The sequence below is a fragment of the Myxine glutinosa genome, unplaced genomic scaffold, assembly GCF_964187855.1.
Source record: "Myxine glutinosa unplaced genomic scaffold, kmMyxGlut1.1 SCAFFOLD_2148, whole genome shotgun sequence".
Lineage (NCBI taxonomy): Eukaryota > Metazoa > Chordata > Myxini > Myxiniformes > Myxinidae > Myxine > Myxine glutinosa.
Window position 1 is genome coordinate 1 of NW_027618243.1, and position 26,793 is coordinate 26,793.

General features: G+C 45.7%; 1 protein-coding gene across 2 annotated transcripts; it reads left to right on the plus strand.

Moving 5' to 3' along the window:
- Window positions 1-348: 348 nt before the first annotated feature.
- LOC144889272 (major urinary protein 20-like) lies at window positions 349-26,054 on the plus strand. Of its 2 annotated transcripts, XR_013621676.1 has the most exons (9): window positions 349-484; window positions 4,001-4,021; window positions 5,582-5,631; window positions 7,417-7,562; window positions 7,912-7,982; window positions 8,780-8,923; window positions 14,279-14,380; window positions 25,100-25,233; window positions 26,001-26,054. XR_013621676.1 is itself a non-coding variant. In XM_078769342.1 (8 exons), the coding sequence occupies exons 1-8, from the start codon at window positions 367-369 to the stop codon at window positions 25,138-25,140; spliced, it is 693 nt and encodes a 230-aa protein (XP_078625468.1). In that variant the 5' UTR covers window positions 349-366; the 3' UTR covers window positions 25,141-25,234. The 2 variants fall into 2 exon arrangements, 1 of the variants encoding a protein (XP_078625468.1); XM_078769342.1 differs by lacking the exon at window positions 26,001-26,054 and having other exon boundaries at window positions 25,100-25,234.
- The last annotated feature ends 739 nt before the right edge of the window (window positions 26,055-26,793 follow it).

Consider the following 26,793-nt stretch of genomic DNA (forward strand, 5'->3'; position numbering starts at 1 on the left):
GGGTAATTATAAGGTGTTCTGAAAGGTAATTCTAAAGGCTAATTCTAAACGGTATTTCTAAAGGGTAATTCTAGAAGTTTCTAAAAGGTCATTTTATTGGGATCTAAGGTTTAATTCTAATGTTTTCTAAGGGGTATTTCTAAAGGGTAATTTTAAAGGGTAATTCTAAAGGGTAATTGTAGAGGTTTTTAAAGGGTTATAAAGGGTAATTCTAGTGGGTTTCCTTTATTTCTAGGCTTTGCCTAGTTCATATTAAAAATGCTAAACTGAACCGTTTCCTTTGCACACGGGTGCGATTTTAAAATATATATAAGGCACAGCTTTGCTAATTTAGCACTGTACGGAACAGGACAGAATGCCTTACTAATGTTGGTTGTTACAGCACGGACACCCCATGTAACAGAAGACATAATGGAAGAATTCAAAGAAGCAGTGGTTCAGGCAAACTTGCCAATTGAAGGAAAAGTAGATCTTGAAAATAAAGGTGAGAACTGGTATGCCATCAGGTCAATGTTAAATAGTTATTGAAGTTAACACAATACATACTGAGAATGTTGACATTATATAATTAAAACAAGAAAGAGCAATCAGAGATTACCGAACCTTGACAGGATGTGTTTTCAGTGGTTTTTAAGGCTTTTGTGTTAAATTAAATATGGCGGCTGAACCACGTGACCGATGACGTCATCTTTTTCTTTGTTCTCCACCAATTTATCGCTAGATTATGCTCAAGAAATTATATCTTGATCGGATGAAGTTTTGTACTTGTCGAATTATGACGTCATAATGGAGGCACGTATGACATCATCATTAACAGATGTTATTCCACATGGAGAGTTCTTTACAATGAGCCATGTCTCAATTTTTACTATGCAGCGCTTTCGGAACTATAGAGGTGCAAATGTTTTGGGTTTTTTCAAGATGGCGGCCGAACCACGTGACCTATGACGTCATCATTATTATTTTTTCCCACCAATTTATGCCTACATGACGCTCAAGGCATTTCATCTTGATCGGATGAAGTTTTGTACTCGTCGAATTATGACGTCATAATGGAGGCACCTATGACATCATCATTAACATATTTTATTCCCCATGGAGAGTTCTTTACAATGAGCCATGCTTCAATTTTTTCCATTGAGCGGTTTCAGAGATATAGAGGTACACATTTTTTCCAGGATGGCGCCTGTACCACGTGACCTGTGATTTCATAATTATCATTAAAATATTCTACAGGAGGGGTTTCTCCGATGGTGAAAATTTTGTGTCAATCAGACCAAGATTTGCAGAGAAAAAAAATCATACTGATCAAATCATGCATGGTACTTGTCGAATTATGACGTCATAAATAAGGTACTGATGACATCATCATTAACTTATCTTATTCCCCATAGGTTGTTCTTTACAATGAGCCATGTTTCAATTCTTTCCATTGAGCGGTTTCAGAGATATGGAGGTGCACCATTTTTTCATTTTTCCAAGATGGCGCCTGAACTACGTGACCTATGACATCATAATTATCATTACAATATTATACAGGAGGAGTCGCTCCTATGGTACAAATTTCGTTCCCATCAGACTTACAGTTGCAGAGGACAAATTTGTTTTTTTTAAATACTGATCAGATCAAGCAGTGCACTTGTCGAATTATGATGTCATAATGAAGGCATCATGATTAAGAATGATAATTAATGATGATTAAGTCATCATCATCATCATATCTTATTCCCCATGGTGAGTACTTGATAATGAGCCTGTTTCAACTTTTTCCATCGAGTGGTTTGGGAGATATAGAGGTGTAACGTTTTTCCAAAATGGCATCCGTATCACATGACCTATGACGTCATAATTCTGAATAAAAAAAATCTACAGGCGGAGGCGCTCCTATGGTAAAATTTCGTGTCAATTGGACCAACAGCTGGCGAGAAAAGGATTTTTTAAAATGCAGACACGTACGCCACACTTACGCACATACGGACATACCCGATTGCTTAACCCTGCTTTTCGCTTCGGGAGCGCAGGGTAACAAGGGTCCCTTTTAACACTGCAAAGTGAATTGTGAGTTTCGCTGCTCTGTTTGAGAACTGAGCAAGGGATCATTGTGCAATTTGGGCAGGAGGCAAACATAACTCCCTGAAAATGATGTTAATGTTAATGAGGGGAAGGCAGTAAAAGTTGGTCAAAAGAGGGGAATGTTGGAAAGTGATTATTGCCAGTAAACTGAGGCTTAAGGCAGTAATTGGACAAAATGACAGTGTAATGGAAATAATCATAAAAACATGCAATGACTTTTATTTATTTATTTATTTTTTTGTATACAGGATCGAGGCTCGTGAAAGAGCTAACATTTATAACAGAAAGCAGAAGACAAGTTGGGGAGATAAGGGGAAGCACACAAACACAACATTTGAGAGCAGGGACATCGGGAGATTTGTGGGAGGGAGGGGACTTGGGGGGAGGAGGCGTGGGAAGGGTGGGGCGTGGAGTGGGAGAAATATAAAACACAAGGAGACTGCAAGGACTTCCAGGAAGGCAGTTGGTATTTGAAAAAAGTGGCTCTGGAGTGAATTAACGGGGGTAGATAAGATCAAGGTTTTGGATGGGGGAAGATAAGTGATGCTGGTGAACAGCTGTTTTAAAGACCTGGAGAGAGGAGTGGGATTGATGAGAGTGAGGGAGTTTGTTCCAGAGGCGGGAGAAATGAGGAATGAAGGAGTGAAGGTGAGCAGAGAGTCTTGATTTTGGCAGTTTAACCATAAGAGGGTTGCAGGCAGATCTTGTGCGACCTGTAGGAATATTTGGGGGACAGAGCCCAGAGAGAGCTGGAGTAGCAAGGCCGGAGAGGAGTTGGTAGAAGACAGAAAGACCACCAACCTGCCTGCGGTGAGTAAGTGAAAGGCCCTCGGAGTTAGCATCATCGTGGGAGATTCCAATGATTCTGAAAGCTTTGGTTTCAACAGTATGATGCCGAGCGAGGTGTGAGGCAGGCACCGGCCAAGAGGGGAGAACAGCATTCCATTGAGCTGCGGATGAAAGCCTTGTATGTGGTGAGGAGCTCAGGTGTGCTAAGGAAGGACTTCGCACGACGGAGGATGCCCAGTCGGCGACTGGCTTTGGAGGCCAGATTTGAAATGTGGTTTTCCCAAGAAAGAACATGGCAGATAGTGAGACCCAAAAGCTTGAGTGACAGAACTTATTGGAGAGGATTATTCAGAAAGTGGATGGGAGGGTTGTCCAGTCGGTCTTTTCGGAGAGACATAGTAAGACTGTGAGATTTTTCAGGATTGAAAGACATGTCCCACTTGTTTGACCAGTCTGTGATTTTGGCCAGGTCTGCAGAGAGTGAGGAGGCTTTAGACTGCCGATCTGAGGGATGAGGAATGGAGCGGCAGAGAGTGGAGTCATCAGCAAAGAGATAGAGAGGATTTTTAAGAGAGTCCGAGAGATCATTGATGAAGACCAGAAAAGGCACAGGGCCCAGAACACTGCCTTGGGGAACTTCAGCCTGAACAGGAAGGGGAGATGAGAGAAACCCATTCAGGGCCACACGTTGACTGCGACTGGAGAGGAAGTCCGCAAGCCATGCATGGAGATTTCCATGGATACCATAGGAGGAGAGTTTGGTGAGCAGAGCGGGGTGCCAGACCGTATTGAAGGCACGTGATATGTCAAGGGAGACAGCTCTAATTTCCTGTTTGGCATTGAGGACCTCCATCCATTGTTGAGACAGCAGAAGCAGCATGTCCAGAGTAGAGTGACCTGGTCAGAAACGAAATTGATGACCAGAGATCAAGCCATTTGAGAAGAGGAAAGATTTCATATCTGAAGCAATGATGGATTCCATGACTTTGCTGATAAAAATTGGGAGAAGGCTGATTGGTCTGTGGTTGCAAGGATCTGTTGTTGCACCTTTTTTGTGTAAAGCGGTGATGTTTGTGTAAAGTGGTGTAAAGCGGTGATGTAAAGCGTGACTCTTTCCCTTACTCTTTTCTTTTGGCAGATTTTTGTAATGACACCAAAGGTAAGATGGCTTTATATTATTATTAATATTATTAATAAGCACAATATATGCTTACATTCATATATGATGTAAATATTTGATGAAGCTTTTCTTGCATTCATATTTTACTGAAAATTTTTATTTTCTTGTGAAGAAATATATTATTATATTCACATTTGAGTACTGAAATTGTCGTACGCACTCAAATACTATAGTACTTCAGTAATATTTAAATATCATTTCATGGTGGGAAGCCTGGGAATCCCCCACAAATACAGTATATACTACTCACATGGTCTTCAAGAATCACATATCTTGTTAGCCTCCCAAATTATAATCTGAGTGCTCACCTCCTTTCCTTCATCATTTAACTCTCTCATCTGTGGAACCGACTTCATGTACCTGTTGTCTTGTGCCCATCCATCTCGTCCTGCAAGATTGCCGTCAATTGTCACCTCGTGGTTTCTCCCATATCCAACCACTCTATTTTTCATCTCCTTTACTCTCGCTGACCCCATACCTCCTGCCCTTCACACCCTTCTCCTTTCTGCCACTCACCCACTGATGTGTGATGTCATTGTTTCCCTCTTCTTCCTTGATTCTCTACTGGCCTGAGAACATACATGCTGTACTCTGTCATTTAGGCCCATTCATTACTTTTGATCTATGCATGTATGAATGTGTGATTATCTACGTGGGTTGTTTGTTTGAGAAAATGTATAGAAATATAAAATTCTACTTTTAGGAATTGGATCATTCATTTCACATTTTCAAGCCATTGTCCCTAGAAATTCTCTTTCATTTGAGATGACGTATCACTTTCAAGAAGTTTAGAAAACAAAATTTATTACTACTATATAAGGATACTGGTGATCCCAGAGGCTAAATTTGAACCCACAAGCTCTAGTAATTGCCAATGTTTTTACTACTTGGTCACCCTTCAGAATCCAGGCATCCTAAGGAACGCATACCTCCTCCAGGCTGTAGAGTTTAGATTTTGGATCCCACTGATAGGCCGGATCTGGATCGGGAACTGAACCAACATCGAATCGGCTTGCTCTTGTTGCCTAAACAACTCATCCACCGAGTTTTGTAATAATCAATTCACAACTTTTTGAAATATCATGCGATATATCGTTTTTGCCCCAATCAGCCCACCATTGAAATAAATTAAAAAATCTTGTATCCGGAACCGTATTGGGATCTTCACCAAAATTTAAACAATTCTTCCTTGTCACACGCCCAACATGTCCACCAAGTTTCATCTGAATCTGTCCACAACTTTTTTGAGATATCCTGTTCACAGATAGACACAAAAGACAAAGAAACAAACAGACAAAAGTCAGCGGTGAAGGCATGAGCTCTGTCCACCTTCGTGACTGTCCAGGTAATAATTAGGTCGATGTGAAACAACCAATCTCAAAAAGCCATTATTAGCAACAAATGCAATTGAAACCACTCTTTCTCTTCCTTACCCTATAACTTACTATATCTCTGTAAATACATCGTTTTTACCTTCCATTGTAACAAAATCAGCGTGCAACTTCAACTCATGATGATCTGCATTTCTTCTTCTTGCAGTTCATTATGAGAAAACCAATTGTGGTAAAGATCCCTTCAGTATAGACAAGGTAAGGATAGTTCATGATGAAAACGTAAAGAAAGAAAACCCCCATAGATTGCATCAAGTTCCAATTCAGTACAAATCTTTTCTATATAGTCACGTGAAAAAGGAAGTACACCCCATGTAAAGTTTTGACTTTTTCAACATATTTCAACATACAGCTATTTGATCTTCATTTCAACAATATTGATAGAATGATAGATAAAGGTGATATAATATAACAAATATCATGAAACATTTACATTTTGTAGTCCATTGTATAATTTAAATAAACATAAATGCAAATTTCGCATGTGGAAAAAGAAAGTACACCCTTGGCTCCAATAGGTGGTATTTCCCCCTTTGGCAGAAACAACCTCAAGTAGGCATTTCTTATAACTGTCTACCAGTCTCTGACATCGACTGGGAGAAATTTTTGCCCCCTCCTCCATGCAGAATTCTTTCAGCTGTGCGATGTTTGAGGGGTTTCTTGCATGCAAAGCTCGTTTCAAATCCCCCCACAACATCTCGATGGGATTTAGATCCGGGCTTTGACTTGGCCATTCCAGAACCCTCCATTTCTTTCTTTTCAGCCATTCCTTGGTTGATTTCCTGGTATGTTTAGGGTCATTGTCATGTTGCAAGTTCCACCTTCGGTTCAGCTTCAACTTTCCAACAGATGGCCTCACATTATCCTCAAGCACCCTCTGGTACAATGAAGAATTCATAGTGGATTCTATGATGGTGAGCTGCCCAGGCCCTGATGCAGCAAAGCTGCCCCAAACCATAATATTTCCACCACCATGCTTTACACTTGGTATCAGGTTCTTGTGGTCAAATGCTGTCTTTGGTTTTCGCCAAACATATCTTCTGGTACTGTGGCCAAATAGCTCTACCTTTGACTCATCTGTCCAGAGCACATTGTTCCAGAAGTGCTGGTCTTTGCCTAGGTGTTCATTCGCAAACTTTAGTCTTGCCCTGATGTTCTTTCTGGACAGCAAAGGTTTCCTCCTGGCACACCTCCCATGTAGAGCAAATTTGTGCAGCCTCTTTCTAATGGTAGACTCGTGCACTTTGACATCAACAGTGGCAAGAGCTACCTGGAGGTCCCCTGATGACATTCTGGGGTTCTTAGAGACTTCTTTCAGCATCTTGCGGTCTGCTCTCAGGCTGAACTTGCTGGGGCGGCCTGGCCTGAACAAGTTGGCAGTTGTTTGGAATCTTCTCCACTTGTAAATGATGTTCCGGACAGTCGAATGATTGATTTCAAATTGTTTGGAGATCTTTTTAAATCCCTTCCCAGACTCGTCGGCATCTATAACCTTTTCTGAAGGCCTCAGATAGCTCTTTTGATCTAGGCATGGTGACGCCGCACACTTCAACAACAAAGAGCAAACCAGACTAAATGTCTGATGTTTAAATAAGACAGGGTCCTCCAAGATCCTCTCTCACGATGTTCTAACCATTTGCACCTGAGCTGGTGCACCTGATTCTAATTTAGGTATTTGAAGTAGTGATAAATGTAGGCCGTAGGGGTGTACTTTCTTTTTCCACATGCGAAATTTGCATTTATGTTTATTTAAATTATACAATGGACTACAAAATGTAAATGTTTCATGATATTTGTTATATTATATCACCTTTATCTATCAATATTGTTGAAAGGAAGGTCAAATATCTGTATGTTGAAATATGTTGAAAAAGTCAAAACTTTACATGGGGTGTACTTACTTTTTCACGTGACTGTAAATAGTGTTTCAAATATGTTGTGCAGTTGATTGCGAAATACTTTCTGTTTTATTTTAACAAAAAGTATGTAGGTTACTGGATCACAATCGCAATGGCAGCAGATAATCCTGTAATGGTTGCTGATTTGGAAAGATTCCAATCAGTCCACCAGATTGTCCACAGAGTTTCTTCCTTTGAAAATACAATTATTGTAAAAGGCAACATACTCATGTAAGTGATGTTTCTATTAACTTCACATTCAACATTAATTGAACACATACTACATGAGAATAGCACTCGAACAACAAAAAAGTGTGCTGATTAGAGATATCTTTACTCACCGAATTCAATGAACATATACATAGTGTGTTGACTCTGACGTATAATGCGATAAAACTATTGGCCATGTTGCTTCTTACTGGTTAGACAGTTATGATATATATCAGCTTTTCTACACTTAATTGAAATCAATATCAATCCTACTACCAATATTCCTTTGAACAAATATTTTTTATTTCCCTTCAATGTGTTTAAAGTATAAAATTGCCATGACATTGTTAGCTTTGATTCCTTATTCCAGGGGCAATGGAGCGTGTGCAAAATCTGTTTTGACCACCAAAATCAATGAAACATCTGGGAAAGCAACACCAGGTGAACCTTTGCTTGTCTACACATCCATTTCATGTCAGAGCTGTTGCTAAATACTCATAAAATGTCCCAGGTCAACATTTATTTTTGGTTTCAAACAGTAATAGTGATACTCTCAACTACAGAATGCTTATACACAGTGCCTATTTCACCCTCCCCCCCCCCCCCCTTCAAAAATTTCACCTGTTGAAATTATATATCTATATCCTTAGCCCTATATCCTGAAATTAAATTGTAATAATTCAGACTATTTCCACCTTTATTTACACATCATAACCCATAACTTCCAAGTGAAAAACAAATTCTACAAATTAAAAAAAATTCATTAAAAACACAAAACTAGAATATCTTGGTTGGATAAGTGTCCACCCCCTAGTATAATAGCAATTCTAAATGTGCTCAGGTGTAACCAATCACCTTCAAAATCACACACCAAGTTAATTGGCCTCCACCTGTGTTAAATTATGGTGATTCTGATTATTTCAGAATAAAATCAGCTGTTCCTGTAGGTTTCCTCTGCTGGGTGGTGCATTTCACAGCAAAGACTCAACCATGAGCACCAAGGTGATTTCAAAAGACCTCCGGGATAAAGTTTTCAGGGTCAAATTCTCATTGAGTTTGTAAGCTTCCAACAATTGCGCAACCAATGTAGTGCCCTCCACACCATCTTTACATCACCTCTCTTCATGGAAGCTCATGCTCATCAAGTGTGGGACAGCACTATATCAGAACACTATCCTTATAATTTTTTATGTCACTGAACTCTTAATGATTGTTCGAACTGATTGTCTCTCTCACAGTGAAATATACTTTTGCAACTCATACCATCACCAATTTCACGGATCATCATTATGGCTGCATTGATTTGGAATATGAAAATTATGGTTTTCTTACTTTTAATGGCCGAATCCACAAGATCCCATTCAACGCTATTTATTTGATTGGTAAGTATGTTGCACTACATTTGTGGAAACACTTTGATGAATCGTGAAATTTAATCGATAAAGAATGAATCATGGATTTAATATTTAAGTGGACTCGACATGTGATTTAGCATGTGCATTTTAACGTACACATTCAATTGAGTTTTCAATCCACAGATCAATGAAGATACACAAAGGTATTTTCAAACACAATTGTTGAATATTTAGTTTGTGAAAAGGTAGTTTATACAAAATGATAGTTTTTGCCAGCTTTGTGTGTGTGGAGCCTCGGTCACGAATCCTCAAAGTGATTAATTCAAGGTCACAAGGAAGGAGAGTGATCAGATAAAATGTATTTACTGTCAGAGATTACGTTTAAGTCCCTTTACCAAACTTATATGAAAATGGAGGCAGTTGTGTAAAGGTGCTAAATAATATATCAAAAATTAGATCTACAGATTAAACAAAGAGCTATCAGAGATTTCAGACACTCGCCAGGACGTGTATTTTTAAGGCTTTTGTGTTAACACAAACATGGCGGCCAAACCACGTGACCTATGACGTCATCATTTTTGTTTCTCCACCAATTTATCCCAGATGATGCTCAAGAAATTTTCTTCTTGATCGGATGAAGTTTTCTACTTGTCGAATTATGACGTGATTATGGAGACACCTATGACATCATCGTGAAAATATGTTATTCCACATGAGTTCTTTACAATTAGGCCATGAGCCACTAGGATTGGTCAGTACCATCTGAAGGGAATAATGCACATCGTGATTTTTGGCAAGGTATACACCCCTAGAGCTGAAAAATATATGACAGCATTGCAGCTGTGGTAGCTTTTTGTGTGTTATCAGTTATCACCATTTTTGTAACACTATCCTAAAAAAAAAAAAAAAAAAAAAAATGGAGAAGTATTTGTGTATCATTTATTTTGAAAAAGTTAATAACAATTCTGGGATACATATGATTACATGGGTTTGTAGAAAATTTATTGAGGAATCAAAATAACTTAATGGTATATATTGGTATCTATCTATCTATAATTCCACTAATCTCTGTGTGTATGTTTGTTTGTGTGTGTAATGTTACCGATAGACTCCTAAACGGAGAGGCTTACGTGCTTGATATTTGGCATAGACATGGCCATTGAGCCTGGGACGAACATGGCCGAACTAAAAATATTTGACGATCCATATTTTTTATTCATATTTACCTCAGCGCATTTCAGCGCACGGAATCAACGGAATCAGAGCAGGTGGGTGCTGATTCGCTCAGAGCGATCACGTGATGATGCTATGACGCTATGAACGCAATGACGCTATGAACAATATGACGCTATGAACAATATGACGCTATGAACGCTATGACGCTATGACGCTATGAAAAAAAAAATCGCTATGACGCTCAGAGCTCGCTCAGAGCGATCACGTGATGACGCGATGACGCGATGACGCTATGAACGCTATGAATGATATGACGCTATGAACGCTATGACGCTATGAAAAAAAAAAATCGCTATGACGCTATGAAACGCTATGAATGATATGACACTATGAACGCTATGACGCTATGAACGATATGACGCTATGAACGCTATGAACGCTATGAACGCTATGAACGCTATGACGCTATGACGCTATGAAAAAAAAAATCGCTATGAAACGCTATGAACGCTATGACGCTATCAACGATATGACGCTATGAACGCTATGACGCTATGAACGCTATGAAAAAAAAAATCGCTCGCTTTGCCAAGGGGCTCGCTCCCCCCCCCCCCCGCTCCCCTCCCCTCCCATTCCCCCGCCCCCTCCCCTCCCCCGCCCGGCAATGCCGGGTACTTCTGCTAGTAATGGTATAATTTATTTTAACATCTATATATATATATAAAACACAGTTTGTGTGTGTGTGTGTGTGTGTGTGTGTGTGTGTGTGTGTGTGTGTGTGTGTGTGTGTGTGTGTGTGTGTGTGTAATGTTACCGAAAGACTCCTAAACGGAGAGGCTCACGCGCTTGATATTTGGCATAGACATGGCCATTGAGCCTGGGAAGAACATGGCCTACCTCAAAATATTTGATGAGATCCATATTTTTTATTCATATTTACCTCAGCGCATTTCAGCGAGGAATATTATACACGGATCTGAGCCGGTGGCAGAGCAGCGCGCTGATTCGCTCAGAGCGATCACGTGATGTTCCATCCCCGCCGGAGGAACCATTGAACATAAAACACAGTTTGTGTGTGTGTAATGTTACCGATAGACTCCTAAACGGAGAGGCTCACGTACTTGATATTTGGCCCCCTCCCTCCCCCTCCTCTCCCCTCCCCTCTCTTCCTCCCCCTCCCCTTCCCCCACCTCCCCCATCCCCTCCCTCCCCTCCCCCTCCTCTCCTCTCCCCTCCCCCTCCCTCCCCTCCCCCTCCCCCTCCCTCCCCCTCCCTCCCCCTCCTCTCCCCTCCCCCTTCTTCCTCCCCCTCCCCTTCACCCACCTCCCCTCCCTCCCCTCTTCCACCTCTCCCCTCCCCTCCCCCTCCTCTCCCCTCTCCTCCCCCTCCCTCCCCCTCCTCTCCCCTCCCCCCTCTTCCTCCCCCTCCCCTCCCCCTCCTCCTCCCCTTCCCCCACCTACCCCCTCCCCTCCCTCCCCTCCCCCTCCCCTCCCCTCGTCCTCCTCTCCCCTCGCACTCCCCTCCCCTCCCTCCCCTCCCCCTCCTCTCCCCTCCCCTCCCTCCCCTCTCCCTCCCCTCCCCCTCCTCTCCCCTCCCCCTCCCCCTCCCTCCCCTTCCCCCTCCCCCCTCTCCCTCCCCTCCCCCTCCCCTTCCCTTCCCCCCTCCCCCCGTTTCCCTCCCCTCCCCCGCCCGGCAATGCCGGGTACTTCTGCTAGTTTCATATAATATGCACCGAGTGTAATAAGCAATGTAAATTGTTCAAGCTGAAACTAATAATCAGAATCATTTTCCAGCTCATCCTCATGCTCTTCTGCACTTTCCTCATTGTCTGAGGTGGATATGCCTGGTTCTCACAGTCTGGCAGTCTGCACATATCGGTACACTTGAGTCCATTTACCATACACACACATTTTGGCAGTTCACACTTTCTTGGACAGTTGCAGGCCAGTAGATCCAGGACGGCCTTAAGTGCTGGCTGACCATCCATCCAGTGTACTACCAACTGTCCAGCTCCTTCTTCCTTCTCAATCTTCCACCTTCTGCCAACAGGGCTTGGCACCTGCGCATCCTGTTCCAGACATCTTCTCCATACTCCAGCCTGGTAGTTGGCTCTTTGTGCATGTTTCACCAAGCAGTCCCTGCATGGTAGAAGCTGATGACTCTCTATCTCACTTCTTTTTTTTTTTTTTAGCACAGAACAGGTGGTGCCTGAGATAATTTACCGTGGTGGATGATGCTTTGGGGGCATAGAGGAGGCATGTGAATGCCTCTAGTTTGTCCATCAGTTCTTCAGAGAGGTCCAATTCCTGACCCAACTCTAAGAATGTGTCCTTGATTTCCCTGTTGCTGGTCAAGAGTTTCAGGGCCTTTGCCTTCCCTTTGCTTGCAAAAGCACTGACAGTGTCACATCCGGCGTATGCATGCAATCGAATGAGAGCTCTAGAGACATCTACGCCAACAGTGGCAGCGATTTTCCTGATATCAACTCCCCTTGTCCTGGATCTCGTGCCACATTTCTGGAACAATGTACTCGTATCTTGTCATGGAATGCTATACACATGATGAAGACATCCGTGTCATCTGAGAAGATCACTTTGGCCTGATAGCCCTCTCTAGCAGCATGGGCAGCATGTAGAAGTAGGTGCCCGTCTGCTTCTTCCTGGTGGCACTGGTGAGCTGGCACCTCTTCACTGTTCTGAGATGTGATTCTGTAGCACTTGTCATTCACAGTCACATATAGAACCTTCTCCTGTAGCTTTTCTCTGCACTCTGCCTTCCTCCATTCACTGACTATGAAGGTAATGAGACTGGTTTTGTTATTGACTCATGTCAGGAAACTCCTCCAATGCCTCACAATCTGTGTGCCTGTGATACCCTGCAACTGGTGCCCAGTCTCTCCACCTCGTGCTGGAGGTTCAAATCATCAACCATGTTGTACACCTGGTCTAAGAACGACTTGATCACAGCGTATACATGAAAGATAGCAATCAATTTGCACAATTCTCCACAACAACGTACAAAAATGTTAGTTCACATGAAACAGCTCAAATACCCATCATACACTTAACTTATCTGATTTATTTATATTCTCTTACATGTTCTTAGTCTTGTTGCATTATACCAACCTATCAAAATGTCAAACATTGCTGTATATTTATGATGAAGTTGTTAGACCTTAACCTGCAGCAAATGGACTGGGGCCTGCCATGTTGGAATTTATCCATATTGCACCACCACACCATCTTTTAGTTGAAATGTCAAATAGACATTGCCCACATGTGTGCAAATGGGCTGAGCTACATGCCGAACAATTTTCAAGGAGATATGGTCTATAATAAGGGAGAACCATTAGTTTGAAGTTGCATGTTTTATTTTGTGCGAGGCACATTTCAGAAAAGTTTATTTTTGGGTAGGGTTACAAAAAGGGTGATATCACACAAAAAGCTACCACTGCAGCAATGCTATCACATATTTTCCAACTCTAGGGGTGTATACCTTGTCAAAAATCACTGTGAGCATTATTCCCCTCAGATGGTACCGGTGGCCAAAATGTAGGGGCCTGGCTCATGGACTAAATGAATCATGTCTCAAAATTTTCTATGCAGTGCTTTTGGAGATATGGAGGTGCAATTTTTTGGGTTTTCCAAGATGGTGCCCGTACCACGTGACCTATGGCGTCATAATTATCATTAAACAATTCCACGGAGGAGTTGCACCTGTGGTGTAAATTTCCTATAAATTGGACCAACGGTTGCATAGAAAATCATATTTATTCCATGTGGACAAACAAACAGACAGACAAACAAACAGACTCAAATGCAATACCCTCTCTTCAGGCGAGGGTAAAAATTAGTACATTCATTACATGGGCATGTGTGTACATTTGTATGAATTATAAGAATGTTCGGAGACATAAAATGAATAAATGTTAACACATGTTCTTAAAAAGGCAGGAGAGTGCTCAGAGGAAATACCTAAGATGCCAATCCCCCAAAGAACGACCAAACTTCATGGAACTCAATTTCGAGCATTATTTCTGATTTTGAAAACAAGTTTGAAAAAAGTGAATAATATCCAGTGATGCACAGGGGAAAAAACAAAATGCTTCATTTGTTTTCCAAAAATATTTGATCTTGATGTGCGCACACACATATGCAAGAAAATCATTTTCTGAACACAATTACCATTGTTTTATTTTCATCACAGCACGAAAGAAACCTGTTCCTGAAAGTGCTTTCGAAAAATTAGCAGCAATTTCAAAGAAATTTGGAATTTCAAAAGAAGGTATCGTGAAGCCTCCAAGTAATGGTGAGTATGTAATCAAAACACTATGTTCACTTGCTATGGCGCATGTAGTTTGGTTTGGAATTTTCTTTATTTAATATTGGCAGAACTACGTGATATTTCGAGTTTGTTTAGAGAAAAAAAATTAATTTTACTGCAATTATTTGGGAGTTTTTGAAACCGTATGTATTGTAATATACTGGAATATAACTGGATTGTTGTCATGTCCCCCATTCTTATTTGAATATAACCTATTGATTGTCATCTCCCAATTACTTATTGATTTTATCCTGATGGAGGCTATGTTTTCATCCCTGTCGGTTTGTTTGTTACTTGCGAAATCGAATATTCTATTGTTCTTTAGCTCACCTGGAACGAAGTTCAGGGGAGCTGATGCAATGGCGCATTGTCCGTCCGTCCGTCAGTCCAGCCGTCCGTAAACACTTGAAATTTCTTCTCTGAAACCGCTGATGGGATTGCGACCAAATTTGGCACAAATTATATTTGTTGTGTTGTGACCTAAGTTTGTTCACAGCATTAGAAAAATCTGGGTCTAAGGGGGTTTACCGGGGGTCAAAGTGGATCCAGGTTTGACCCCCCAAAATAGGTATTTGCTTTCTTTTCAGAAACTACACACACAATTTCGATGAAACTTGACCAAATATATATATACACACGAGGGCCGGTTATGAAGTAACCTTAAAATGGCGATATAAATTCGAGAATGTAATATGTGTCATTGTAGACGACATATGTTATATCTATGGGTAACAGTCATGTTTTGCCTGTTTTAGATCTGGCAACATTGAGTGTATGAGGTCAGGAGAGCAGTTCCAAGACGGCGGCTCCCTTAGAAGCATGCAACAGGGAGGAGAAATGTTCTGTCATCCATTTCTTGGGAAGTGAGGGTGTGAATCCCAGTGAAATCCATTGCAGAATGAAGATGCAATATGGTGACGCATGCTTATCGCTGCAGCAGGTGTACGACTGGGACAGGAAGTTTAAAAGTGGAGTGTCCAGTGTGGCAGGCGCTGCTTACTCGGGCCGGCCTAGTTGTTGTCTCGCACAGCCGACACATCAGAAATGTTGCAGGAGTTGAGCTCGTGTTAAGGGAAAACTGTCGCATTACGCCAGATGAAGTGGTCTCCGAATTGAACATTAGCCATGGTTCAGCACACCATATCATTCACAATGTGCTGGGGTTCCGCAAAGTGTCTGCCAGGCGGGTGCTTAACTACAACTCACAACTGAACTGAAAGAACGGCGAGTGGACGCATGTGAAGAACTTCTGAGACGTTACAAAACAGAAGGCGACACTTTCTTATCATGCGGAGTGACTGCGGATGAAAGCTGGGTCCACTACTTTCAGCCAGAAACGAAGAGGGCAAGCAAGTGGCGCCATTCAACTTCACCGAAGCCAAAAAAATTTCATCACACAGCCGTCCGCTGCAAAAGTGATGCTGACGCTCTTCTGGGATAGCTGAAGCCCACTTGTGGAGCATGACATGCTCAGAGGGACCCCAGTCACCTGTGCATTATACTGCGACCTCCTTAAAAATAATCTAAAACCAGCAAACAGATCAAAACGTCGTGGACTACTCACTACCGGTGTTTTCCTGCAGCAGGACAATGCTCGGCCCCATAATGATATCAGAGCGTACGCTTGTACTCTCGATGTAGGGATGGTGTGCAAAAAAAATGTCGGTCCCGTCTGCTGCATACAAAACTAAAGTTGGATTATCTTCTTTAAAAAGTCACTTAGGCTACATATGAGAGCCCACTTGGTCTGTTCAGCTGATTGTCGAGGCAGGGATCACTTTTCAGTTCTCGAGACCATGGAAAAAGCAAAAATAAATCGAAAAAACGAGATCGGTCAAACCCGGTACCGATATAAACAGTGATGTGGCTTTTGTTGAAATTCTACAAATACTGTTTAGATTTTGATGATTTGCGTGTGATATGATTTAACGGATGTTTATATAAATCGTTTGAAATAAAAAAGTCTTCAATTTCTGATATTTTACCTTTCATTTGGGTCTCCCAATTGAAGCCCGACCCTTATGGCAGGTACCGTTGCTAGTTCTAATAACTTGAGAAAATTCCATGAAAAGTACGTAAAACTACATTCTATTGTAAAAGAATAGGACCGGGGTAGGCGTGGCTATGACGGTCAATCAGCTTGATGGGGGCGGAGCCGCTAGACACATTTGCCTCAGTGTCGGCGCTATGGGTGATAATGTGGAATTAAATAATATCAGCAGAAAGATCCTGCCTTGGAAAATGCCTTGTTTTTCATTGTTACATTTATAAATACTAGGGCATGCCCGTACTATATATATGCCCGTACTATATATCTATCTAAAATTATATCCCCCCCCTCTATTTACATGAAATGGTTTGGTCCATTCGCAACGCCAAAGCGAACGGCGAACGGCTTGCGAGTACAGTGACAATCCCCCCCCCTCTATTTACATGAATGGTTTGGTCCATTCGCAACGACCACAGAACCCCCCCCTCTATTTACATGCAATGGTTTGGTCCAAAGCGAACGGCTTCCGGAGTTTGGTAAAGAAATCGCCATCGCGTGCACAAACGCGCAGGAAAGCGAATGAATCGCAAATTCGTTTTTATTAGTTTTAAAACGTAGTTTAACGCCAACATAGTTTGCAAACGTGAAATAAATGAATACGCTCTCAAATGTACCATCCGAGGCAGAGTGTGTCCTCCACGTTCGGCACACGCGATCGTTCGCTGCTCTCTGATTGGTTGAATCGTTTTTTGGACATAGCTCGGTAAGTAATTGTCCGATTAATATGAAACCTTGAAAAGGCACATCCTCGGGTCCCCAGCAATATACCTGGCAAGTTAAAAGTATATCGGACCCGTGGTTGTCGAGAAACAGCGGTCACAGACAAATGTACAGACAGAGATTACTGGAATTATAGATAGACTAGGGCATGCCCGTACTATATCTATATCTAAAATTATATCCCCCCCCTCTATTTACATGAAATGGTTTGGTCCAAAGCGAACGGCTTGCGAGTGGTGACAATCCCCCCCCTCTATTTACATGCAATGGTTTGGTCCAAAGCGAACGGCTTCCGGAGTTTGGTAAAGAAATCGCCATCGCGTGCACAAACGCGCAGGAAAGCGAATGAATCGCAAATTCGTTTTTATTAGTTGTAAAACATAGTTTAACGCCAACATAGTTTGCAAACGTGAAATAAATGAATACGCTCTCAAATGTGCCATCCGAGGCAGAGTGTGCCCGCCACGTTCGGCACACGCGATCGTTCGCTGCTCTCTGATTGGTTGAATCGTTTTTTGGACATAGCTCGGTAAGTAATTGTCCGATTAATATGAAACCTTGAAAAGGCACATCCTCGGGTCCCCAGCAATATACCTGGCAAGTTAAAAGTATATCGGACCCGTGGTTGCCGAGAAACAGCGGTCACAGACAAACAAACGTACAGACGTACAGACGTACAGACAGAGATTACTGGAATTATAGATAGATAATGAAGGAGCGCTGCTCCCACGTCGATCGGAAGAATGGACGCGACAAAAAGCTGGAATTCGTCCGAGTTGCTTTATTCAAACAAAACAGCTCAGGTACTCTGAAAAGCCCGTTTATCCGGCAGCAATATATATACACACATTATCCCGGAGCGTTTGCCCGGGAACGGCGAGAGGGGGCGTGGCCGGGCGTCCTGGCCACGGCCTGGCATGGTGATCGCTCCGCGTCCTTGGTAAGTGCAAGGCGATTGTGAAAACCCAGCGGTAACCGCTACACACGTCCCCCCAGAATCGACTTGCACCGGCAGGGTCAATTTGAGGGGGGTCCTGATGACCCGGCCGAAGCGACCCCTGGCGGGTCGTGGGGGGGGGGGGGGAGGTCTGGGGTGGTGGTGGGCGGTCGAGTGGGGGGCACCGTGGACGGGGGGCGGCCTCGCCACGGCGGAAGGGCCAACCGTGGTGGTTGGTCGATGTCCATGTGCGCCGGCTTGAGGCGGTCCACCGCAATCCGGTCCGACCTGCCGCCGATGTCGATGACGAACGACTTGTCGTCCCGTCGCAGGACCCGGAAGGGCCCGTCGTACGGCGGCCGGAGTGGCCCCCGATGTGCGTCATGACGCACAAAAACATACTCCGCTGTGCGAAGTGCTGGGGGGACGTAGGACTGGGGGTCACCGTGGTGGGATGTTGGCACGGGGGCAAACCGTCGGGCGGCCTCCTGGAGGTCCGAGCGCTGGCGAGCTGTGGACCAGGGACTGGTAGCATCGGGCAAGAACTCGCCCGGGACGCATAGCGCCTGGCCGTAGACAAGCTCGGGGGTGGATGCCCGGAGGTCCTCCTTGGGGGCCGTGCGGAGGCCCAAAAGGACCCACGGTAGCCGGTCTGCCCAACCGCCGTCCTGAAGGCCGGCCATGAGCGCGGCCTTCATGGAGCGGTGGAATCGCTCGCACAACCCTTTGGCTTGGGGGTGGTAGGCCATAGTACGGTGGAGCTTGACCCCCAGGTTGCGGGCGACCGCGCCCCACAGCTCAGAGGTGAACTGTGGTCCGCGGTCTGACGAGATGTCCGCCGGTGCGCCGAAGCGGGCGACCCAGGTGGCGATGAAAGCCTGCACCACGTCGGCGGTGGTGGTGGAGACGAGGGGAACGGCCTCCGGCCACCTGGTGGTCCTGTCCACCATGGTGAGCAGGTGTGTGAACCCCCGTGACGGGGGGAGGGGGCCCACCAGATCCACGTTGACGTGGTCGAAACGTCGTTCGTGCACGGTGAAAGGTGCCAGCGGGGCCTGGGTGTGTCGGTGGACCTTGGCCTGTTGGCAGGCTGTGCAGGTGCTGGTCCAATCGCGGACGTCCCGTCGAAGGCCGTGCCAGACGAATCGCGCCGACACCAGCTTCTGGGAAGCTTTCCGGCCCGGGTGGGAAAGGCCGTGGAGGGAGGCGAAGATGCGGCGTTGCCAGGTAATGGGCACGATGGGGCGAGGCTGGCCTTGGGAGACGTCGCAGAGCAGGACAGTGTCCGCGAAGGGGATGTCGGCCAGTCGGAGGCCCGTGTCCGCCGCCCGGAGGGCTTGCACCGTGGTATCGGTGGTTTGGTCCGCCGCCATAAGTGCGAAGTCCACGCCGAGGTGGACCGCGTTCGCGCTGGCCCGAGAAAGACAGTCGGCCACGGCGTTGTTTTTGCCGGCGACGTGCCGGATGTCCGTGGTAAACTCCGACACGGCGGAGAGGTGGCGCTGTTGGCGGGCCGACCACGGCTCCGTGACCTTGGCCATTGCGTAAACCAACGGCTTGTGGTCGACGAACGCCGTGAAGGGTCGGCCCTCCAGGAGGTGGCGGAAATGGCGAACGGCCAGGTGTAGACCGAGGAGCTCACGGTCAAACGTACTGTATTTGAGCTCGTTCAGCCGGAGCTGCCGGCTGAAAAAAGCGAGTGGCTGCCAAACCCCGTTCACCCATTGCTCATGTACGGCGCCCACCGCGTAGTCGGAGGCATCCGTGGTGAGGGCGATGGGAGCGTTGAGCACCGGGTGAGCGAGCAGTGTTGCGTCGGCGAGGGCCCGCTTTGAGCTTTGGAAGGCCGCGTCAATTGCTGCGGACCAGACGATGTCGTGCTTGGCCGGCTTGCCCCGGAGGGCTTCGTAGAGGGGCCGCATGAGTTGAGCAGCGTGGGGCACGAAGCGGTGATAGAAATTCACCATTCCCAGGAATTCCTGCAGGGCCTTTATGGAGCGGGGACGCGGAAACGTGGTGATGGTCTCGACCTTGGTTGGCAGCGGCACGGTCCCGTTCTTGGTGATGTGGTGGCCCAAAAAATCAACGGCCTTCGTGCCGAAGTGGCATTTGGCCGGGTTGACGATGAGGCCGTGCTCGCTGAGGCGCCCGAACAGTTTTCGAAGGTGGAGGAGGTGCTCGGCCCGGGACGTGCTGGCGACGAGGATGTCATCCAGGTAAACGAAGAGGAACGGCAGGTCACGCAGCATGCCGTCCATCAAGCGCTGGAACGCCTGAGCCGCGTTCTTGAGACCAAACGGCATCCGTAGGAATTCGAATAAGCCGAACGGCGTGATGACTGCCATTTTAGGGACGTCGGCCGCCCTGACAGGTACCTGATGATATCTCCGTATGAGGTCGATTTTTGAAAAAATGACCCGTCGTCCCGCCAGACGGGCGGAGAAGTCTTGGATGTGCGGGATCGGATACCTGTCAGGGGTGGTAGCGTCGTTAAGACGGCGGTAGTCGCCACATGGGCGCCAGCCGCCCCCTGGCTTTGGGACGATGTGTAGTGGCAAAGCCCACGCGCTATCGGAGCGCCGCACGATGCCGAGGTGTTCTAAAGCGTCGAACTCGGCTTTGGCCACGGCGAGCTTGACTGGGTCGAGGCGGCGGGCTCTGGCGTAGACCGGCGGGCCCGTGGTTGGTATGTGGTGCTCGATCCCATGTCGTACTGCGACGGCCGAAAACGTCGGCCGCGTGAGGGCCGGGAACTCCATGAGCAGGCGAGCAAACTCGTTCGCCGCCGGGAGGGCGCATGCCAGCTCGGTCGGAGCGGAGCTGCTCAATGTGCATACCAGGGAGCTGAAGGTTTCGGCGTTGATTAGGCGACGCCGTTGGACGTCCACCAGCAGTCCGTGTGCACAGAGGAAGTCGGCGCCTAGCAGAGCCATGGGCACGTTTGCGGTTACAAACGTCCAAGTAAAGCGTTGGCCGCCGAAGCAGAGGGTGACGTTGCGCGGGCCGAAGGTGCGGATGGCCGATCCGTTGGCCGCAACCAAGGAGGGGCCGCAAACCGCGGACTGCCTGTCCTGGTCAGAGGCGGGTATGACGCTCAGTTGGGCGCCGGTGTCACACAGGAAGCGCCGTCCGGACACTTTGTCTGTGATGAAAAGTAAGTTGCCCGTGTGGCCGGCGCTCATCTATCTATAATTCCAGTAATCTCTGTGTGTATGTTTGTATGTTTGTATGTTTGTATGTTTGTATGTTTGTATGTTTGTATGTTTGTATGTCTGTATGTCTGTGACCGCTGTTTCTCGACAACCACGGGTTCGATATACTTTAAACTTGCCAGGTATATTGCTGGGGACCCGAGGATGTGCCTTTTCAAGGTTTCATATTAATCGGAGAAGTAGTTACCGAGCTATGTCCAAAAAACGATTCAACCAATCAGAGAGCAGCGAGCTAGCTATCACGTGTGCCGAACGTGGCGAACAGACTCTGCCTCGGACGGCACATTTGAGAGCGTATTCATTTATTTCACGTTGGAAAACTATGTTGCCGTTAAACTATGTTTTAAAACTAATTAAAACTAATTTGCGATTCATTCGCTTTCCTGCGCGTTTGTGCACGCGATGGCGATTTCTTTACCAAACTCCGCAAGCCGTTCGCTTTGGACCAAACCATTTCATGTAAATAGAGGGGGGGGGGGATTGTCACCGTACTCGCAAGCGGTTCGCTTTGGACCAAACCATTTCATGTAAATAGAGGGGGGGGATTGTCACCGTACTCGCAAGCCGTTCGCTTTGGACCAAACCATTTCATGTAAATAGAGGGGGGGGGGGGGGGTTGTCACCGTACTCGCAAGCCGTTCGCTTTGGCTTTGCGAATAGACCAAACCATTTCATGTAAATAGAGGGGGGGGGATATAATTTTAGATATATATATAGTACGGGCATGCCCTAGTGGCTGGTAATGAACGCCGGCCCGGCCGTTTCCCGGCCTGCCGAAGGTGCACGGGGGTCGGCATGTCCGGGCCTTCTGTCCGAACCTGGCATGATAGTAACACCACGCTTGGTCAGGTGGAGGCCCCGGCCGTCGTGCTGGAGGTGGTCGGCTCGGCGTAGCGGTCGCCGATTGCGTCGGCAGTTCGGTCGTCGACCGTGCCGGGTGCTCGGGCGCCATGGGTGTTGCGTCGGACGGCGGTGGGCCCCAGGTTGCTGCTGCAATGCGTTGTCCTGCCCCGGAGATCTTGTCGGCTTCCCTGGCGAGGGCACGTGGATCCGTGATCGTCGTGCTTGCCAGGGCGAGGCGTACCGGGCTAGGCAGCTGACGGAGTAACAGCTCCCGGAACAGGAATGCCGGAGAGTGCTCGCCGAGCAGCAAAAGCATGTAGTCCATTCGCTCGGACGGGCGCGTGTCGCCGAGCTCGGGCAGGTCGAGCAGGCGCCGTGCGCGTTCCGCCGATGGGAGGGTGAAAGCGTCGAGGAGGAGCTTTTTAATCACGCCGTGTTTGTCAGCGGCTGGCGGGCTCTCGAGGAGGCTCAGGGCGCGGGCCGCGGTGGCTGAACCGAGCACTGCTACCACATGGTGGAAGCGGGTGTCGTCGGCCGTGATGCCTCGCAGGGCGAACAGGGAGTCCGCCCGGGCGAACCAAACCACCGCGTGAGCCTCCCAGAAGGTAGGCAGTTTAAGGGCAACTGCCGTGTCCATGTCGGTAGGTCACCAATGAAGGAGCGGTGCTCCCACGTCGATCGGAAGAATTGACGCGACAAAAAGCTGGAATTCGTCCGAGTTGCTTTATTCAAACAAAACAGCTCAGGTACTTTGAAAAGCCCGTTTATCGGGCAGCAATATATATACACACATTATCCCGGAGCATTTGCCTGGGAACGGCGAGAGGGGGCGTGGCCGGGCGTCCTGGCCACGGCCTGGCAAGTCGAGGGCGGGCATGCCCGGGCATGCCCGGGCGTCCCGGACGAGGCCTGGCAAGTTGAGCGCGGGCCTGCCCGGGCGTCCTGGACGAGCCCGGCATGGTGATCGCTCCGCGTCCTTGGTAGGTGCAAGGCGATTGTGAAAACCCAGCGGTAGCCGCTACAATAAAATAATTGTGAGGTACCAGTGCTACACACCGCACACGGGACACGTGATCACAAACCATCCAGTCACATGTGAAGGTAAAAACAAACCATGTGATAAATAACCATCTCGAGTCACGCTTTCTCAGCGGCAGATTCGCTACGTCAACGCATCACTGATGCCGTCGTATAAAACAGCCTGAACAAGGGATCCAGTTATTGGACCTACTACATAAGAGACCCTAAGTAGTAAGACCCTAAGTAGTAAGAGTAGTAAAACCTAAATAAGACCCTAAGTAGTAAGACCTAAATAGTAAGACCCTATGTAGACCTACTACATAAGAGACCATAAGTTGGTCTGTCTGTCTGTCTGTCTGTCTGTCTGTCACAATTTTTCTCAGAGATGGCTGAATGGATCTTCGTCAAACTTTCAGAGGTTCATCAGTGAGAGCCTGGGAGTGTTTTAGGCAAAAAGAAAACCCCCCCAAAAAATTGAAAATTAAAAAGTTCGTTTTTTGGGATTTAAAAAAAAAATCGCTATATAGTGCCTAAGCCTTTTTGATTAATGACAGTTATAATAAATTATATTCAAGTACACATTCACATAAATAAATACAAAACAATTCGCAAACATTTGAACACAAATGAATCAAACAATTCCGGAAGTGTACGCAGTTGGTGGGAAGACTTCTTCTTTTTCTTAGTTTATAGATTGTTATTTATAGTATTTACAGTATTTATTATTTATTATTACTGATTTGACATTTGTGATGGATTCTGTTTTGGATGTAATTGCTTTTCCATTGTATTTGCCCTCATTTCAAATATGTTGATGTTTCTTTTTCGCTTCAGCAACGCCAGGTACTCCAGCTATAAACGCTTATATACTTTACTCGGTGTACAAATACAAATACAACTTTGTCTGGGGGGTAACATAGGCTATGTGGGTGCGGCCTCATGCGGGGGTGTTGGAGACCAGGAGAGGGGCGTAAATTATCTATGTAAATGTGTACCGTGTCAAACGGAGGGGCCTGTCAAAGCCACCTCCTCTCCTCCCTCCCCCCCCCCACAAAAATAGATGTATATGTAGTGTATCTTTCCCCTCCCTCTCCCCTCACCTCTCGCAGCACTCCCCCTTCCACTCCCCCTACCCCCTTCCTCACCCCTCCCTCTCCCAAGGACCCAGATGACTCAAAAGTCCACAAACACCCAAAAGTCCCCAAAGACCCAAAAGTCCCAGAAGATCCAAAAGTGCCCAATTAAAATTTGGTCCAATGGACCAACGGGCCCCCTAGTTTAATAAATATTTGAACTGACATTAAGTGTTCTTTTCATCTTTGTTTTGGCACACTGCATCGCCTGGAATGGTCAATGGTCAATTAATTAATATTGAAATATAAATAACCTAGTTTCCTTATGTCTATGCCCTATTACCAACAGCTACTGGGGTTGATAATTTGGGAGAGGGACGTGGAAGCAGGGGGTGGGAGAGGGGGGGAGGATGGACGAGAGGAGGTTTGGGGGAGGGGGAGCGGAAAAATTACGTTATTTAAAAAAAATTTTTTTAATGCCACACACCCTCAGGACGCCACTGGTGAGCACATTTATAAAGGTCAAGTTTCGTCACAATTGTGTGTGTAGTTTCTGAGAAAAAAGCAAATACCTATTTTGGGGGGTCAACCCCACCAGTAGACCCCTCAGGGTCCGATTTATAGCTCACCTGGAACAAGGTTCAGGGGAGCTCATGCAATGGTGCGTCATCCGTCCATCCGTCAGTCTGTCCGTAAACACTTGCAACTTCTTCTCCGAAACCGTTGAAGGGATTGTGACCAAACATATTTTCACATATATGTAAATATATTGATGCAGAACACATCACAATGTTTATCAATAAACTATAATAAAACATTGTGTGACAATTGTGTGACTTGTTTTTGCAGAATTTTGCTATGAAGAGGATGATCTTGAAAAAGAGCAATGAGTAAGAGGAATGAGAAGAGATGCAGTTACACATTTCTTCCATTGAAGTTGTTGTATTTGACAATCATATATAGTTACATTCATCGTTATCACAACTAGGGCATGCCCGTACTATATATATATCTAAAATTATATCCCCCCCCTCTATTTACATGAAATGGTTTGGTCCATTCACAAAGCCAAAGCGAACGGCTTGCGAGTACGGTGACAATCCCCCCCCCCCCTCTATTTACATGAAATGGTTTGGTCCAAAGCGAATGGCTTGCGAGTACGGTGACAATCCCCCCCCCCCCTCTATTTACATGAAATGGTTTGGTCCAAAGTGAACCGCTTGCGAGTACGGTGACAATCCCCCCCCCTCTATTTACATGAAATGGTTTGGTCCAAAGCGAACGGCTTGCGGAGTTTGGTAAAGAAATCGCCATCGCGTGCACAAACGCGCAGGAAAGCGAATGAATCGCAAATTAGTTTTAATTAGTTTTAAAACATAGTTTAACGGCAACATAGTTTTCCAACGTGAAATAAATGAATACGCTCTCAAATGTGCCGTCCGAGGCAGAGTCTGTTCGCCACGTTCGGCACACGTGATAGCTCGCTGCTCTCTGATTGGTTGAATCGTTTTTTGGACATAGCTCGGTAACTACTTCTCCGATTAATATGAAACCTTGAAAAGGCACATCCTCGGGTCCCCAGCAATATACCTGGCAAGTTTAAAGTATATCGGACCCGTGGTTGTCGAGAAACAGCGGTCACAGACATACAGACATACAAACATACAAACATACAAACATACAAACATACAAACATACAAACATACAAACATACAAACATACACACAGAGATTACTGGAATTATAGATAGATAAATCATAAATGGCAAACAAAAGTCATCCCCTATGATTGTCAAGAAAACTATTTCCTAACCTTGCAAAAATAACTAGAACGGGCACTCGGTAGAGCGCATACCTTCGCCGCAGCTACTGTTCTGTACTTGGCATGGGAGTGTAGGGAACAGAACAGTGAACAGTTTGGTGCTGATTTCATGCAAATCGGATAAGAATTGACCGAGTTATGACAAAAAACGCACATTTTGCAAGGTCGTGACCCCCCTGACCTTTGACCCCCAACCGCTAACAAGCGTAATGTCTTCACTGGGTCATGTCGTATATCACAAGATCGGGCATTGAATTCTGAACATTTTGGCATTAGATGCATGCCAATTGGATAAAAATTGACCACGCTATGGTAAAAATACGATTTTGACCTTTTCGTGACCTTGACCTTGACCTTTGACCCGATTGCTCCCAAAATCTAATCAAATGTGTCCCGTATAATAACCAATCATCCCACCAAATTTCATGCAATTCGGTTGAATACTTTTTGAGTTATGCGAATAACATACACACACACACACACACAGACATACAAATAAATACACAGCGATCAAAACATAACCTTCCGCTTTTGCGAAGGTAATAATTATCGCTCGTTGGTTCAAGAGATGTTTTTTCATTCGGAATAAGTGTGAAATCTTTGAGATTGCCTTCAGATTACATAATAATATTGCTTGTCATAAGCCTAAAATGAGGAATTTGAAGCGAATGTTATAACATGAGTGATCATGTCTCATAATTCACATCCGGTCAACCTGCTGG